This window comes from Onychostruthus taczanowskii, unplaced genomic scaffold (genome assembly GCF_017590055.1).
Source record: "Onychostruthus taczanowskii isolate IOZ18803 unplaced genomic scaffold, ASM1759005v1 scaffold40, whole genome shotgun sequence".
Classification (NCBI taxonomy): domain Eukaryota; kingdom Metazoa; phylum Chordata; class Aves; order Passeriformes; family Passeridae; genus Onychostruthus; species Onychostruthus taczanowskii.
Window position 1 is genome coordinate 4,127,715 of NW_024501460.1, and position 14,801 is coordinate 4,142,515.

Consider the following 14,801-nt stretch of genomic DNA (forward strand, 5'->3'; position numbering starts at 1 on the left):
TCCTCTTCAAAGAGGCAGGTAGCCCCGGGCTAGCCAGCTGCATTGTGGATTCTGCAGATTTGGCTTGCTGTTCCTGCTGGGTGTCATCTGTCTTCTCAGTCTTGCGCTGGATCATTTTTGTCCTCCCCAGCATCATCTGCCTGAGCAGTTTCTGCCTGGCAGGCCTGTCTGTCCAGGTTGAGCATCAAACACGGTGGCCGCCCGGCTAATGTGACAAGGCACTCCTCCAAAGAGCGCAGCCTGGGGCCTGCTTCGGCCAGCATCGGCATCGCAGCCCGCAAACTTCCAGCCATCACGATCGTGGTCCTGCTCTCCCATCACGGGTGCAGCCCATGGACTTATTCTGCTGGCACAAAGTATGTCCCCCGCCTCGCCCTCTTAAGGGCCGTCACTCCGATTCCTCCCATCTGGGCAGATGTCTGCCTCAACAGGTTTGGGTTTTCCTGCCTGTTGCCGGCATTTGACTCGGACACCGCCACTTGGATGAAATAATCCTTTCATGGATTATCATCGCCAGACAGCCTGTGGGGGAAATGACAGGACTCGGCACGTTCATCTGAAGATTCTGCAATTCAGAGTGCTGCTAATGCTAATGGGAAGTGGCAGGGTGATCCCTAAAAGGGAAAGCGGGTTCCATTGCATGGCAAAAATGACAGAGGTTGTTTAGCCTATCTTCCAAAAAAATACATGATGACTACATATGTTGATTTTCATGCTGCAAGCCATAGCTATTTCCATATTTTTGTGACTTGATGACTACTTTCTACAAACTGACAGGTTAGGGGCTCCACAAGTATTGTCTTTTTATAGCCATCACCTCTTTAAGTCCTCCTTAATTTCTTTAGAATATGTTTTGAAAATAAGCTTGACTGGGCAATGAGAGTAAGCAGGGCAACAAAAAACAAAACCAGGCATAAATGCAACAAATAGCATATTCTTAAAAAAAAAAAAAAATTAAAAAAAAAGCAAAAAACATTATTCAAACAAAGGAGGAATGGTTTCAGAACAGTAGTCCTAGAAACCAATGCAACTATCTGTCACAGGATTTGCTCTTGTTGCAGACCCATAATTCTGAACCTGACATTAGTCATGATGTAAAAAAATCTTTCCTAGAAATGCAGTAGTTACAAAGCTGCTTAACTACAGGATTTCCTTCTTAAATAAGAAGCTGGAGCATAGGGCTTAGAGGGGCAAATAATTTGTCTGAGAGGCTATGAAAGGATGGCAGCTAAGCTGGAAAGGGTAAAAATAAGATTTGTACAATTCTAGCCCAAATTAATAGTGCTGATTAAGCCAGCTGGAATATCCTGCAGATATTATTAATATATGAGCGTGACTATAATTTACTGGTGATTGTCAAATGCTTACATGTTTTGGATTCAGGTGGAAAAATACTAATTGCAACAGCTGGTCACTTTCAGGAAACAGATAATGTAGAAGGGAACTATTTTGAAGTAATTCTTATATTTACTAATTGCCTAATTAATGTAATACTTACAGACTATGTAAAAATGAAGGAGTGAAAAACTATTTTACATTATATACTCATGCTAAATTTAATAATAATGTTAGTTGAAGTATTGAACACTTCCCAGTGTAAGAATCATTTTATGATTTAGACGGGTTCCAGCTATATTTGGCCTGATTTTGGGGGAGATTGTTTCAACAAAACCAATTAACTCATTTTTAAGCCTGAGTTTAGAAGACTATAGACATTATCAAAAAACCCTCATATAGTAATTTCCATGAGCAGTTTTCAAGCTTTTGTGATGTGGCACAGGATTTCATAATATAATCATTTTTTGTGTCAGTTCAAACAGCTTTTAAAAAGTTCCCCTTGTTCCTGAGCCACACAATTGCTCCCACTTACAAAAGCTAGTAGAATATGGGTAGAACTAATTTCTAACAAAGAGTACATACTACTCCTCTTTTCTGCTAATAAACTAGTAATTGTTCCAGCTAAACTGGCACCTTTCTGGTATTGCAGGTAGGAAGGAAGCCTTCAAGACACTGAAGGCTGCAGTAGCTATAGCAGAATTTTGGTCCAGTTTATTCTTCATTGACCATACAATGACATTGAGAAGTGTGGTATGTATTGCAGATTTTTTTTTTTTTTAAGAAGTGTGTAAAAGAAGAAACAAACTTGATGTGATGGCCTAAATAGAATCAACCTGTTCTAGAAATTATTGAGTAGCAGGAAGAAAAATGTCACAAACACAAGTTAATATACTGTAATTTCTAAGTGGCTGAGAGGGAGGGGAAGTATATTGAAAATATCCTAATGCTCTCACAGAATCACAGGATGGGTCAGGTTGGAAGGGACCTCGGTGGTTCATCTGGTCCAACCTCCCTGCTCAAGCAGGGTCATCCCAGAGCACTTGGTACAGGATTGCATCCAGAAGGCACTTAAGTATCTCCAGGGGGGGAGACTCCACCTCTGGACAATCTGTTCCAGTGCTCAGTCACCTGCACAGTAAAGAACTCCTTCCTCTTACCCAGGCATTTCCTGTGCATCAGTTTCTGCCCATTGCCTCTTGTCCTCTTGCTTGGCACCACCAAGAAGAGCCTGGCTCCATTTTCTTGTTACCCTCCCTTCAGATACTGATAGAAATTGATAAGGTTCCCTCTCAGGTGTTTCTTCTCAGGGCTGAACAAGCCCAGTTCCCTCAGCAGTTCATTGTAAGAAATGCTTCAGTCCCCTAATCAGTTTTGTAGCTCTCCACTGGACCTCCTCCAGGAGCTCCATGTGTTTCTCATACTGAGAGCCTGTCTTCTACTCTGAAATAGATTTTTAAAAAAATGTACAGGGATTTTATGTAATTTGTGCTTTTTTTTTTTTTTTAATAGTTGGGGAAAAAGACTGCTGCTCTTTTTAATTTCTTTATGTTGGCTTATTTGTAGCCTATGTGTGCAGCAGTTGTTATTCATGTTTGCTGCACCTAGAAGCCAGGATGATTAATGTATGTCTCTTACTATAATTACTGAATCAGAGAATCAACTAGATTGTAATTTGTGCTTTTTTTTTTTAATAGTTGGAAAAAGAAACTGCTGCTCTTTTTAATTTATGTTGGCTTATTTGTAGCCTGCATGTCCAGCAGTTGTTATGCACGTTTGCTGCACCTAGAAGCCGGGTGGATTAATGTATGTCTCTTACTATAATTACTGAATCAGAGAATCAACTAGATTGGAAAAAAACCTCTGAGATCATCAGATCCTACCTATGACTAAACACCACCATGCCAACTCGACCAAGCACCACGTCCAGTATTTCCTTAAACACCTCCAGGAACGGTGACTCCACCACCTCCCAGGGCAGCCCATGGCAGTGTCTAATCTAATCAGCCTTTCTGTGGAGAGATTCCTCCTGATGTCCAACCTGAACATTCCCTGACACACCCTGAGGCCATGTCCTCCTGTCCTGTCGCTGGTCACCTGGGAGAAGAGACTGACCCCACCTGGTTATGAAACATAAACTTTAAGGTATTTAGAAGTTTTAGAGGAGCTAAGATTTTAGTTAGAATTAAGCCTTATTGGAGTTAATTAAAATAAATAGGTAAGCCTTGATGAAGTTAAGAGTTAGTAGTTAACTAATAATTAATTGCTTGTCAACACAATGTTTGGTTAGCTGGGTTTTTCTTCTTATAATGAAGAAAATAGAAACTGATAAATAGCTTTTAGGAACATGAGACAATTGTAGACCTCCTCTGTTCTGAAATCAATTGAAGACAGGGAATGGGAGTTCTACCAAGTCTTCATTTGTCATATTTGCATTGAAAATGTAGAAAGGTCAGAACGAGGAAGACTTCAGTTACTTCCTCATTTTGGGACCCCTCCCCATGAAAGGGACCACCGACCCATTTCAAGGAACAAACTACACATGCTTCATAGCTTTTGAGCTAATTAGCACACGAAACGGGGAATGGGATGTACCAAAATTTTGAATATGTATTTGTATTTTGGGTATTCAAGACTTGTATAGATAAAAGGACTCTGTCTGTAATCACCTGTAAATTGCGGTGTGTATTTGGGAGCTATCCGTCGCGCTGCCCGGCCTCGCCATGAGCATGCACTTTCTAACTTTAAACTGTTAGAGAGTCACAGTTGGATATCGGTATTAGATCAATATCTATATTTTTTTAAATAAATCATTATAATAAATTTATTTTTAAATAAATCCTTTCAGGCGTTTGTGGACAGCAGTAAGGTCTCTCCCAGCCTCCTCCGCCTCACGCTAAACACCCGCAGCCCGCTGAAGGCGCTCCTCACAGGACATGCCTCCAGCCCCTTCTCCGGAGCCGTGCGCGTCTCTCCCGCACAGGAGCCGTCCCCGCCCGCGGGTTTGGGCGGGCTCGGGGCGGCCGTCGCGGCGCGATGATCTCACGTGGCGCCGCCGAGCGCCATGAGCGGGGCCGGCCCCGCGTCCCCCGCCCGCGGCGACAGGAGACGGGACTCTCCGGCCGCCGGGTCCCCGATCCAGCCCATCATAAAGGGTAAGGAGGGAGCGGTGCGGGCCCCCGGAGGGGCCGGGCCCGCTGTGTAACTCCGCGGCAGCGGCGGAGAGGCGGCCCGGGGGCCCCGGGAGCGGCTGCGGTGTGCCGGGACCTCCCAGGGCCCGTCCAGCTCTCTCCGGGATTCCAGCGCCCTCCAGCCCTCCGGCGTGTGCTGAGGTTTAAAGCTGGACACCTGGCAGGCTTAGCTGGCTCTGCCTGTCAGAACTGGGAACCAGGGTGTCTCTGTGGATGTTTTTCGGGAGCCGAGTCGGCCACCGAGGCCCTTGCCACGGGCATGGAGTTTCCTGGGAAGTTCTTACTTTTGGTCTTGTTCACCCAAGTTTTGTTGGGTTAATCAGTGCTCGGAAGCATTTGGAGTGAGTAGTGGCTTAGCCCATGCATTATTTACTGCAGTCATGACTTTCCCCAATTTGTAAATAATCGTTCTGCACAGTTTTGAACATGGAGGGATTCAGGGTGTTGAACAAACACAGGTGCATACAGTAGAGCCACAGGGCAGGTCCATCAGATGAGGCAGGAGAATGCATCCTTTAGATGGCAGTACCTTAGTATTTTTTTGGGACTACATTGTATATTTCTTGAAACAATGTTTGCTATGCTCTCACAGTGCTTTTCCATTCAGCAGGCTTTTTCTTTGTGACAGGCAAGCCTGTTTCTCCACACATATTTAAATAGCAAATACTCTTTCCCAAGACTCAGTTTCAAGTCTGGCCCTAGAATACATGAAAATGCTGACAGTTTTCCTTTGTAGTGAGGATTCCTCCTGTCTCTTGCTGCTGAAGACTCCCACACGTACTCTGTGGATCTCTGTTAAGCGGCAGTGTTTAGCGCTGGTCTTTTACCAGCACTAAAAATCAGATATGGAAGCTGTACTGAAGAGAAAGAGGATTGAGACAAAGGGTGCTGAGCCACAGAGGAGAGCGTTCACCTTCACAGAAAGGTGTCTTTGGTATCTGGAATACTGGTTTATTGTGTTTCATCTAAACTGGGCATTTGCTGGATACATAGGTCACCCTACAAATTCTGTTCTGGTGCTCTTTTTTATGTACTTGGTGAGCAATAGGCCTTCCTCACACTGAGGTACAGTGTGCTGCCTGTGTTGTGTTGCCTGGTGCAAGAGTGAGAGAAAAACTAAAATTCTGTCTTTCATTAACTTCCTAGATGTCGGGGAAGTCTATTCAAGACTGCTGGATCACCGACCAGTAATTCAGGGAGAAATACGTTACTTTGTTAAAGAATTTGAAGTAAGTATTTGTATCTTCTTGGATGCTGGCAGGGTCTGAAACTTTGAACAGCTTTAGCATCCTTTTAGATATCATAGTAGGTATATAACTTTCTTCAAAAGGGCTTGACATGGATTTTTTTTTTTCCAAAAATAACACACCTATAATATATGTCTGCATCTTTAGCAAACAAGGCAGTAATTTAGGTCTTTTTCTTTTAAAACTTTTGAAAAGAACTTATGGGTTTTTTAGGGGTGTTTTTTGGGTTTTTTTTGTTTTGTTTTGTTTTTTTTTCTGCAGAAGACTGGCAAAAATATTGATGTAGGAGAATAATGTAGTCCTAACATTTAGAGAAATCCAGTTGGTTCAAGGAAAGTATTGTTGGCCAGTGTGGGTTTACATCTCTTTGAGAAGCTACTTTGTGCCTCAGCTGGATTCAGCTAGCACAGGTTTTTTTGTTGTTGTTGTTGTTTGTTTTTGGTTTTTGTTTGTGGTTTTTTTGGGTTGGTTTTTTTTTTTTTTTGTTTTTGTTTTTGTTTGGTTTTTTTGTTTGTTTGGTTTTTTTTTTTAAATTTTCATTACACAAAAGACACTTATACTACTGGTAGAGGAACGCTTTGTGCAAAGTAATAAAATCATTAAAAATTGATTAACTGTTATTTGGTTGGCTGCAAGTTAGGCTAAAGTACTGAATGTCTAGAAGTGTTTATGTACAGCTTAGCCTGGAAAGTATAATTTGGTTTCCACAAGATGGCAGCAAAAGTTTAGAAAATTTGAATCCTATGCCAGCAAAAGGCTGTTTCTGTATAGATTTTCTTTCTTACAGGACGTGGAATTAAAAAATGTCACTGAAAATGCAGCTACACCTCAAATTCTAGTATGCAGAACTGATTGTAATGACATTAAAATGTCTTTCGCCCTCAGCCCCCCATAACCTAGATTGTAGCTTATATTTCAAGCAGGTCTATTTTGTCTCTGCTGGTTTAGCAAAATAAGGATATAAAATAAACTCTCATCAGATCTGTGTCACATGGACTTGAGAGTCATAAGAAATTATTTATTTTCTCTGCTTTCCATAACTAAGCTGTAGGATACAGTAAGCAGTTTTAAATGTTGTTCCGCAGGAAGGAAAATATTGAACTCATGGACAAAATTAGAACTTTTATCTTTAGGTTGATAATTCATATATTTGTCTCATTTCGCCTGAAGTCTTGTTCTGTTTCTGAGACAAATTTAATATACTCTTAAATCTTTTATTGAAATTTAGTTACTGGTTTATACGTTTATGGGGGGGAAATAGCAAAGTGGAGGATTGTTTAAATTTTTGCAATTCAGAATTTCTTTTAAGTGGGCTTAGGACCACCAGCACCCAAAAATCCCACTTGCTTCTAACTTTGAGATATGTGCTTATTTTTTCAATGATTAGCACCTAGTGTGCAAGGAATGGAGATTTTCATTCAGGAAATCTGGAGCCTGTTTAATTAAGGAGTTTTGCTTGTCCATGCCTCTGTTTCTGAAGTTACAAAATGGGTGTGGTGATCCCTGTCCCACTTCATGTGATAGAATATTTTTTATTTTATGTAGAGTTTTTATCTAAAGTAAAATGCTGGTGGAATTCAGAGTGGGAATAGTGCTGTGGCTTCAGAAAAATAGATTATTTTGTAAATTTAGACAGTTAAACAAGATTTTGCTGTACTTGTAATTAATCATGATGAGTAGTGATCTAGATGAGCTGCCTCTTTAGTCAGCTGTATTATATTAATTTTTAATGAGCTTCATTGCTTTACTTCAGTAAAAACAATTTTTCTTGCATTGTTTTCACCTCCTGCCACACTAAATGTGGAGGGTCAGACATCAAGCAAGCAGAATCACTAATATGCTATTTCTCAGTAACCAACTGAGTTATAAAAATGAAATGCTTTCAAGCTCTGTTGCTGTCTGTTGTTTCAGAGATGCTGTAAATTATCTATACAAAACAGGACATTTTTCCCCACAGTGTGCAAATAGTTAATACTGTCTTTTCTCACAAGGGCCAGAGGGGTCATTCAGAGGATTTTTGTATTTTAATGAGAATAATGGAACATTGCTCTCTTTTTTTGGCAATTTTATCTATGTTGTTAAAGAAGTAGAGTAGCACTTCAGTAGACAATGGTCTAGTCTTTGAGATAAAGCTATTAGTTTATCTACTGGGAAACCATCTCTAATTTGTGAAGTAGAATCCCTTGCTAGCCACTCACTCTCTTTCATTTTTGTGGCAGGAAAAACGTGGCCTCCGAGAACTGCGAGTACTTGAAAATCTCAAGAACACGATCTTTGAAACAAACGAGCGCGTTCTTCCAAAGTGTGAGCAGGCAATGCAAGACAACTTGAGTGAAACCTTCAAGAGATGTAAGCAGGTTGCTTCTTATTGCTCTTGATGCATCATTTTGAGGAGTAATTTAAGTAGCTTGGATTCAAAATATGATCTGTTAAAAAATTACCACTCTTGTGTAATTTTCTATTCTTTATCTGCTTTGTTCTCACTTCTGTGCAACTTTGAAAGGGAAACAACAGGGATTTTTTTTATATATAATAGTCCAGCCAATCAGCTCTTGTTAAGGTTACATTAAAGTTTTTTGTTGATTTAAGTAGAAGCTGTTTCAGCTCATTCTTTTCCTACCCACTTGGAAACTGTTCCATATTGACTAAAGCCATGGACAAAATTTCAATTTCCTGTTTTTTTGCAACCATGCTGCGATGTGAACTTCAAGTTTCTTAATTTTCCCACAGGAGTGCATAATACTGTCTCCCTTAAATCCCTTAAAACAAGACTTTCTGCTGTATAGCTATGAAGTTTATTATTATTATTCAGTCACAAATTGTGAAGTAATAGTAATTGCATGCTAATCTTAGTTTCATCCTTATTAATATATTTCTTTACTGCTCAGATTTTAAAAGAATGTTTGAAATTTATACTAGTTTTTAAATTGTGGGTTTTTTTCCATTATTCATTTAGCAGGATTTGGCTTCTTCAAAAGAGATTCTAAGTGAGTGTGGGTACACAGCTTTAGCTGCCAAATTTATGCAGTTGAAACATGCCACTGTGGGTTTTGTTACAATTTGTGTGGCATGTGGTATAAGCATTTAATTTCCTATAACTTATTTATATGGCATCTGGCATATGCAGAATAGCAAATGGTAGATGGTGCTTTCCACACCAAAAGGATTGCAGGAAAACATTGAAACTTATAAGGCATCCTAATACCATCTAACTGGGGTGAACCTTCAGTTCTGTTCCCTGGCTTTCTCATGGCCAGTTGTGCAGTACATTTTCAGTAGTAGAATCCCAGAATAGTTGAGGTAGGAAGGGACCTCTGGAGCAGCAGCAGCTTGAGTCAGTTGTCCAGGACTGCATCCAGTTGCTGCTTGGGAAATTAGTGTAATTAATTCTGTGTTAAATAAGTTGTGGGGGTGGGAGGGGGAAGTGCATCGGAATACAGTTCCTATTTCCATTGGCAAGTTTTCCCAGGCTTAGTCTGGGAGAGAAGAGACTCGTAAAGATGTTAAAGAGCATAAAAATGTTGTACATGTGGAGTATATACACAACTGATGGGGAAAAAATTAAAAAAAAAAAAACAAAACTCAACTAACTTTAGAGTTAGAGTTTGTTCACCTGTTTCTACTTGCTGACTTGAGAGTGGTTTTTGATGTCTTCTGAGGTGCTGAGCAGTGCACTCCAGCTCATCAGCAACACTATACACAGCTGATGGGGAAAAAATTTAAAAAAAACCCAAAACTCAACTAACTTAAGAGTTAGAGTTTGATCACCTGTTTCTACTTGCTGACTTGAGAGTGGTTTTTGATGTCTTCTGAGGTGCTGAGCAGTGCACTCCAGCTCATCAGCAACACTAAGAGTGTGGGCACAAGAGGACCTCACTGCCTTTCTGCCTTCGGCTTCTGGAACATACAGAGGTTGAACTCTGCAATAAGCCTGCTTACTTTTCTAAGTGTAAAGCATTTTCTGCAAGTACAGGTGGCTCTTGGGCAGAGTTAAGTGACACAGTGGGATATAATCTTCACCTTGCAACAGCCTCGCATCTTCTAAATCCCTTTCTGGCAAATTCCTTTTATTTCCAGCAGCAGACTGATCTACTGCAATTTGTTGTTTCAGTGCAAGCTGCCAACGCTATGATCCATAGACTCCAAGAGAAGGAGTGTGAAGCAAGAAAGGTAAAGGATGGATGGATGGATGGATGGATGGATGGATGGATGGATGGATATTTATTTTGTGATCTGAGAGTCTTGTGCTTCACAGCAAGTTTGTCTGCCTTCGTGCAGCAAAACTTAAAAACATATTTTTCTATCCCTTATATACTGGCAGTGAAACTTCTTTTGGGTTGATTTCTGTACTTTGCTCACTGCAAAGTTAATGGATCTAGCTAACTCTTTCTACAATCTCCTGATATATGGAAACTATTTTTTTTATTTCCTTTGCTTTATTTTCCCTCCTAGCTCAGACTATAACATTTGTCACATACAGGGAAAGCTTAAATATTAAAAAAAGCTTATTTTCTGTGGAACAAAAAACATCTACTAACCTACCAGAATGGAAATGTAAATCTTTCCTAGTTAGCTGAGAACATTGCCCATATTATATATATTGCTTGTTGAAAAGGAAGTGTTTTTTTTCACTTGTGGATGGGATATTTAATGAAGAGGTATATTATAGGAACATGCGAATCATTGGAACCTTTTCAGTTGGCTACACTTTGCTTATTTGAAATACATGTGCTCTGAATCTGAAACCTGGAAAATTATACATGAAATTAGTTTCACGTATTCCCAATCCTACTTCTTTATTGTATTCCTGTGTTATCTCTTTACTTGCAAAATGCTGTTGATTATAATTTAGTTCAGGAAAAACCAAAGACATTTCCATAGCCATCAAGCAAAACAGGCTGTGCATTCATGGATGTAAGCTGATAGTCATGTTTTTCTTTCCTTTTTTGCAACTGATGAAGATGGGCAGTCCATTTGCAATTGAATACTGGTACTGGGCAAACAGCACATGTCTGAGCACTGACAGAGTTTGCTTGTGTCTCACACTAGAGTAGATACTCATAGAGAGGTAGGAAATTCTTATAGTTCTGCTACTGTTTGTTTGAAGTAAAACTTTAATAAAGAAATTTATAACTTAGAAAATGAACCGTCATTTAGTAAGAATGGTGACTGTTCTTTTTTAAAAAATATTAGCTGTATGTTTCCCCCCTTTTTTTTTTCTTTTTTTTTTTTTTTCTTTTAATATGTAGTGGAAGAGTAATTATAGGTAGCCAGGATTCATAGCATTTCTTAAAGTTTGCATAGTACAACTTTCTGGCTTGAAACTTTCCAAATGGGAGTAGTAACATGTAGGTAACTTTTTAAAAAATATAGTAAAAGTTGTCATTGTAGTGCAGCCACTTGAAGAGAATATACCTTTTTCTTACTGTTCTGAAATTATGTGTTCTGAAGAAATAATGAGATTTTTAGCACAAAGTAGTGTTAGGTTTGGGTAGGTGATGTGTAATTGTGTCAAAAGGTTTCAAATGTTTCAAAAGTTCAATGTTGCAAAACTTGTTGAATACAAAGTAGTGTGTACCTGTCAAACTGTTAGTTTGACTAAGCCCTGGTGTATCTTTTCAGGAGATGTTACTGTATTGGGTGCAAACAAAATGGATCTTGGCATAATGTTGTTAAAGTGTATCAAAAGCTGCACTGAAAAAGGTCATGCATTTAGCCTGTGCTGTGTGATCTTGAAGAGCAGCAGAGAGTGTTTAAGAATACATAAATGGGTTCCCAGTGCTTTTAGGTGACAAAAATGCCACACATAAGAAACAGTCATTGCTGGTACACTGAAAAGGAGAAGGGCTAAAAAAAGAAGGATTAATCCTCTGTTTTCCTGGGTGATGGAGCAAATGGAAGAACAACTGCCTAGGTTTATATTGGCTTCTGCACTTGTAATGTAAGGGGGCCAGACTGTCAATACAGCTTGCAAGCAGTCCACAGAATTACATTGTGTTTTGTCATGTGCATTGGAGGTGTGTATGATCTCTTTTTCTAGATATCTAGACTTTTTTTTTTTCAAGATAAGATAGTGAATGGAATTAGACCTAGCAGGAGCCAAGCAGTAGGAAAATATGAGGGGAAAAATAACTTATTTCTAAAGGAAGACATTAATCACAGTGAGAGCTAGCTGGCTAAAGCAGAAACGCTAGCTGCCAGTTTCAAAACATTTAATATCTCTGTTACCGTATTTTATAGAAATAGTATCATTGCTAATACAATCATATTAATAGGATTGCAAACATTTTACCACTTGTTTTGGGTTGGCTATACAAAAATAAATGTTTTCTTTTTAGCTTCCCCTTTCCATATGTTTTCCTGCTAGTTTGCAGATACTTTAACACTATATAGCTCTCATTAACCCCGCTGTTTTACTATGGAAATGATTGTTAAAAGCTTCCTATTTTCCTCCTGTCAGCTTCAGGCAGACAAGGTGATGGCTCGTGAGGAGAAGTGCATTGCTCACTGGGAGGAGTTCATGAAAGAGCAGCAGAACAAACGTGCGGAGGTGGACGAAGAGCACAGAAAAGCTATGGAGCGCCTCAAAGAGCAGTATTCTGAGATGGACAAGGAACTGGCCAAATATGCTTCTTTCTAAGACCTTTTTCAAGAATGCTGGATTTGTGCCATGCTCAGTTGCTTCTGACTTAAATTGAGCTTTTTTTTTGAAAGCTGAAGCTGATAGAAAAAAGGAGAATATCCTCTACGGGCTTGGTATGGGAAGAAAAGATTTGCATACTTTCAACTTAAGTGCCTATCTATGCTTTTTTGGTTCAGGGCAGGTGGAATGCCAGTATTTATTTGTTTATTGGAAGGTGGAACTGAAAATTGTGTGACTACATCAAGCTCAGGGAGTTGCAAACTGGAGTTCTCTCCCATCGGCAGACTATCGTATCATTTGGGAAAACAGAGACTAATGTAATATCAGCTATCCTGGTGTGCAGCCACAGCCCTTTCCCAAAAATGTAGGTTAATAGATTCCAGCCATAGTTAGGTGAGAATTCACTGGGAAAGCTATATTCTGCTTGTAGATTTCAAGAAAATAAACCTGTCTTTTGGAATATTTTACTTTGAAGATTAACCAGTGAAAGGTCTCAACAGAATTTTTAATCCAATTGTAATTCAAACTTTTGGGCTGAATGTTCAGTATTATGAAGCAGAGTTGCAATTTGAATGGTTTTTGTTAACATAAAAATTGTAAGGTAAGCTTGGTCAACAATTCCCTTTTTTTCTCCCTGTAAATGTCTCAGGCATCTCTTTTACTGTTCTAAGCAAAGCCAAAACAAGCTAAAAAAGTGATCATGAGAAGCATATCAGTCTTTGTATTAGCTTTGTAGCTAGTACAGTTTTACCTTAAATATTTGGCACCTGTTGGTATACTTAGGATAGGCTTGTCAGAACTTTATGAAGCAATTGGGGTAAGATTTTTGTTTCTTTATCAGCATAACAAATGAGCAGATTAGTGGTTAAATGCCTGTAGTACTGATCTGCTTTCTTACCAACTTTTACAGCGTATGTGAAATGCGCTCCTGCACTGCTGTCCTTTATCCCAAACTTGCAGTTACCAGCAGTGGAACTGCAGAAGTTAACTCAATCAGTTCATTAACCAAGGAAAATGAGACTTAGTACCTTAATGAAATTTGCTGCAAGCTAACCGTTAGTGCAGGAAATATCTTTCCATAATTTAGCTGGTGTCCAATGTAGAATGGAAACAGGTAAAAATAAACAGAATTTATACTTTACCTGTATTGCAGCAGAAATATGGCAACAAGGGTTGCTTGTGTAGGTTTATGGCTTGGTTTCAAGGCTCCATTCCTGGCAGCATGTTGATAGTGTGATTAAAGTTAGAGAGGAGATGGAATAAGTATTTCAGATTTCTTTCAATAACACTGAATTCCTGCCAAGCTGCTCTGCCTGCTACCGTGGGCCCAACAGCTTCATCAATCATCATTGTGTATCTGGACTGAAAAGAGGATTTGCCAACACTGGGGCACGCTGGAATGTTGTGAATTTTCTGTTCTACATGGAAAAAACATAGATGTCTCAAAAGGATCCCACACATGAAAAATAGGAAAGCCTCTTTTTTGAACAACTCCTATCTGAATAGAGAGTTACTTCTGTAATATTTCTCAGCTTGTGTACCCGTGATGAATGTTGTAACTAAGCTCAGACTCTTCATTTAAAAAGAAAAAATTACTTCTTGCCTGTCTTTAGAATTGGGTGTGGAATAGTTTTGTTTGGAGCACAGACTGGAAGTGGTTTCTCTTACCAGATTATTTGATGTGTATGTGCTCAAAGCCCAAATTTTGTAACAAAATGCATTTAACTGCATACTGAATTAATTTTTATTTTTGCACTGATAATTTTTATTAAGATTTAGATATCTAATTAACTGTGCACTGGAGCTGTAGGTTTTAGTATTTCATCAATTTGATGGTTCATAAGCAATGATGCAAGTGTTACATTTGGATATTCACTGGAAAATAAAGTGGTATTTCCAAAACCTGGGATGTGTGCTCCTGATTTTTTTGAAAGCTTTATGATTACTAACACTGAAAATGTGTTCCTGTTTCAGAATGTTTTATGCTGAAGAATCTTTTATGCTGGAGATCATTTGAAAACACACTTCTTGAAAATCTGTCTACCTCTTGGTCAATGTTATTCATTGTGGGGAGTAAATGAAAAATATCTGTTCCTGAAAAAATTTTGTCTGGTAACTTTCACCTTTTTTTTTGCATTATACCCTGTAGGTGCTTGGAAAAGCTTAATCATCTTTGAAGCATCTTGTCAACATTTGTAGGAAAACCTTTTTTTCTGTCCAAATGCTTAAAAAAAATCTCAGTCAATACCTGATGTGTCCAATACTATCTCAGTATGTCTGTCTGATAAAGATTTCTGTGTTCAGAATTTTTTTATCAAAGTGGGACTATGGTCTGTCTGAATACAATAGTTCTCCACAGTGCAACTTTTTTTGCAAAATTCCAGA

At 39.1% G+C, this 14,801-nt stretch overlaps 1 protein-coding gene across 1 annotated transcript; it reads left to right on the plus strand.

The window, feature by feature from the left end:
- The first annotated feature begins 4,341 nt into the window (after window positions 1–4,341).
- Window positions 4,342–14,318, plus strand: BLOC1S5 (biogenesis of lysosomal organelles complex 1 subunit 5). Its single transcript, XM_041413251.1, has 5 exons — window positions 4,342–4,490; window positions 5,673–5,755; window positions 7,993–8,122; window positions 9,885–9,943; window positions 12,234–14,318. The coding sequence occupies exons 1-5, from the start codon at window positions 4,400–4,402 to the stop codon at window positions 12,411–12,413; spliced, it is 543 nt and encodes a 180-aa protein (XP_041269185.1). The 5' UTR covers window positions 4,342–4,399; the 3' UTR covers window positions 12,414–14,318.
- Window positions 14,319–14,801: the final 483 nt, after the last annotated feature.

What these genes read in the sequence shown, in the direction of transcription:
- BLOC1S5 (XM_041413251.1), top strand. Translation starts at nt 4,400, where the DNA reads ATGAGCGGGGCCGGCCCCGCGTCCCCCGCCCGCGGCGACAGGAGACGG. An exon ending in GATCCAGCCCATCATAAAGG is followed by an intron (nt 4,491 to 5,672) that starts GTAAGGAGGGAG and finishes TTAACTTCCTAG; the next exon opens with ATGTCGGGGAAGTCTATTCA. An exon ending in AGGAGTGTGAAGCAAGAAAG is followed by an intron (nt 9,944 to 12,233) that starts GTAAAGGATGGA and finishes TCCTCCTGTCAG; the next exon opens with CTTCAGGCAGACAAGGTGAT.